At 72.8% G+C, this 908-nt stretch overlaps 1 protein-coding gene across 2 annotated transcripts in view; it reads right to left on the bottom strand.

The window, feature by feature from the left end:
- Ybx3 (Y-box binding protein 3) overlaps positions 1-588 on the bottom strand; it is a 23,256-nt gene extending 22,668 nt beyond the window's left edge. For both annotated transcript variants that reach the window (XM_021189976.1, XM_021189975.1), the window contains exon 1: positions 150-588. In XM_021189976.1, the coding sequence (XP_021045635.1) occupies positions 150-387 (238 nt within the window). In that variant the 5' untranslated portion in view covers positions 388-588. The remainder of the gene's footprint in view (positions 1-149) is intronic.
- Between the last annotated feature and the right edge of the window lie 320 nt (positions 589-908).

The raw sequence follows: 908 nt of genomic DNA on the forward strand, positions 1-908 counted from the left end.
CCTCCTCCTCCTCCCCCGCCCGGAGGAAACGTGCTGCTTTCCCGACCCACAGCAAAGACTCCCCAGACCTGGCCCACGTGTCCCAGCCCGCCCTGCATCCACGTCCATCCTCGCCCGCCGTCTCTCCCGGGCTGCAGCCGGGGACTCACCGAGAACTTTCTTCTCCGCGTCCTCGCCGCCCGCGGGGGCTGATGAGGCCGGGGCGGGCCCGGGGGCTGCGTCTCCGCCGGGGCTCCCCGCGAGCAGCGCGGCGGGCGCTGGGGCCTGGGGCGCGCCGCTGGCCGCCGGGCTCTTAGGCGCGGGGTCCGGGGGCGCCGCGGCGGGCGCGTCGGCCGCGGCCTGCGGGAGCGTGGTGCCGCCGGTGGTGGCCTCGCCCGCCTCGCTCATGCCGCCTCTCCGCTCTCTCCGGGCACCTCGGTGGCGGTTGGCGGCGGTTAGCGCGGTGGCGGTCGCGGCGGCCGGCTCGCTCTCGGGGAGGCCGGTGCGGATCGCGCGGCGCGGCGGCGGGCGGCGGCTCGAGGGCTGGGGACGCGCGCGCTTGCGGTCTCGCTGGATCTCCCGGCCCCGAAGATGGCCCCGCGCAAGTGCTCGCGGGCGGCGGGCGGGCAGGCGGACGCGGGGCGGGGAGAGAGAGGGTGGGGAAAGCCGCCGCGGCTGCTTATTAGCATTTAAAGGCGCCCGCGCTACTCGGCAAGGCTCCCGGAGCTGGTGGGTCCGGGGATGCAGGCACCCGGGCGAGGTCGCCGCGGAGCAGAGGAGACATGCCCTCCCCAAAACATCTTTCACCTGAGCCTGCTGCTTCCTGAGAGGTGGAGTGGGCACGCAGCGCCTTAAAACAAAAACAAAAAACCTCTTCTACATGTGTGCATCCAGCAGATACCAGAAAGTATTCTGGGCGCTGAGATTAG

Source organism: Mus pahari, chromosome 2 (genome assembly GCF_900095145.1).
Source record: "Mus pahari chromosome 2, PAHARI_EIJ_v1.1, whole genome shotgun sequence".
Lineage (NCBI taxonomy): Eukaryota > Metazoa > Chordata > Mammalia > Rodentia > Muridae > Mus > Mus pahari.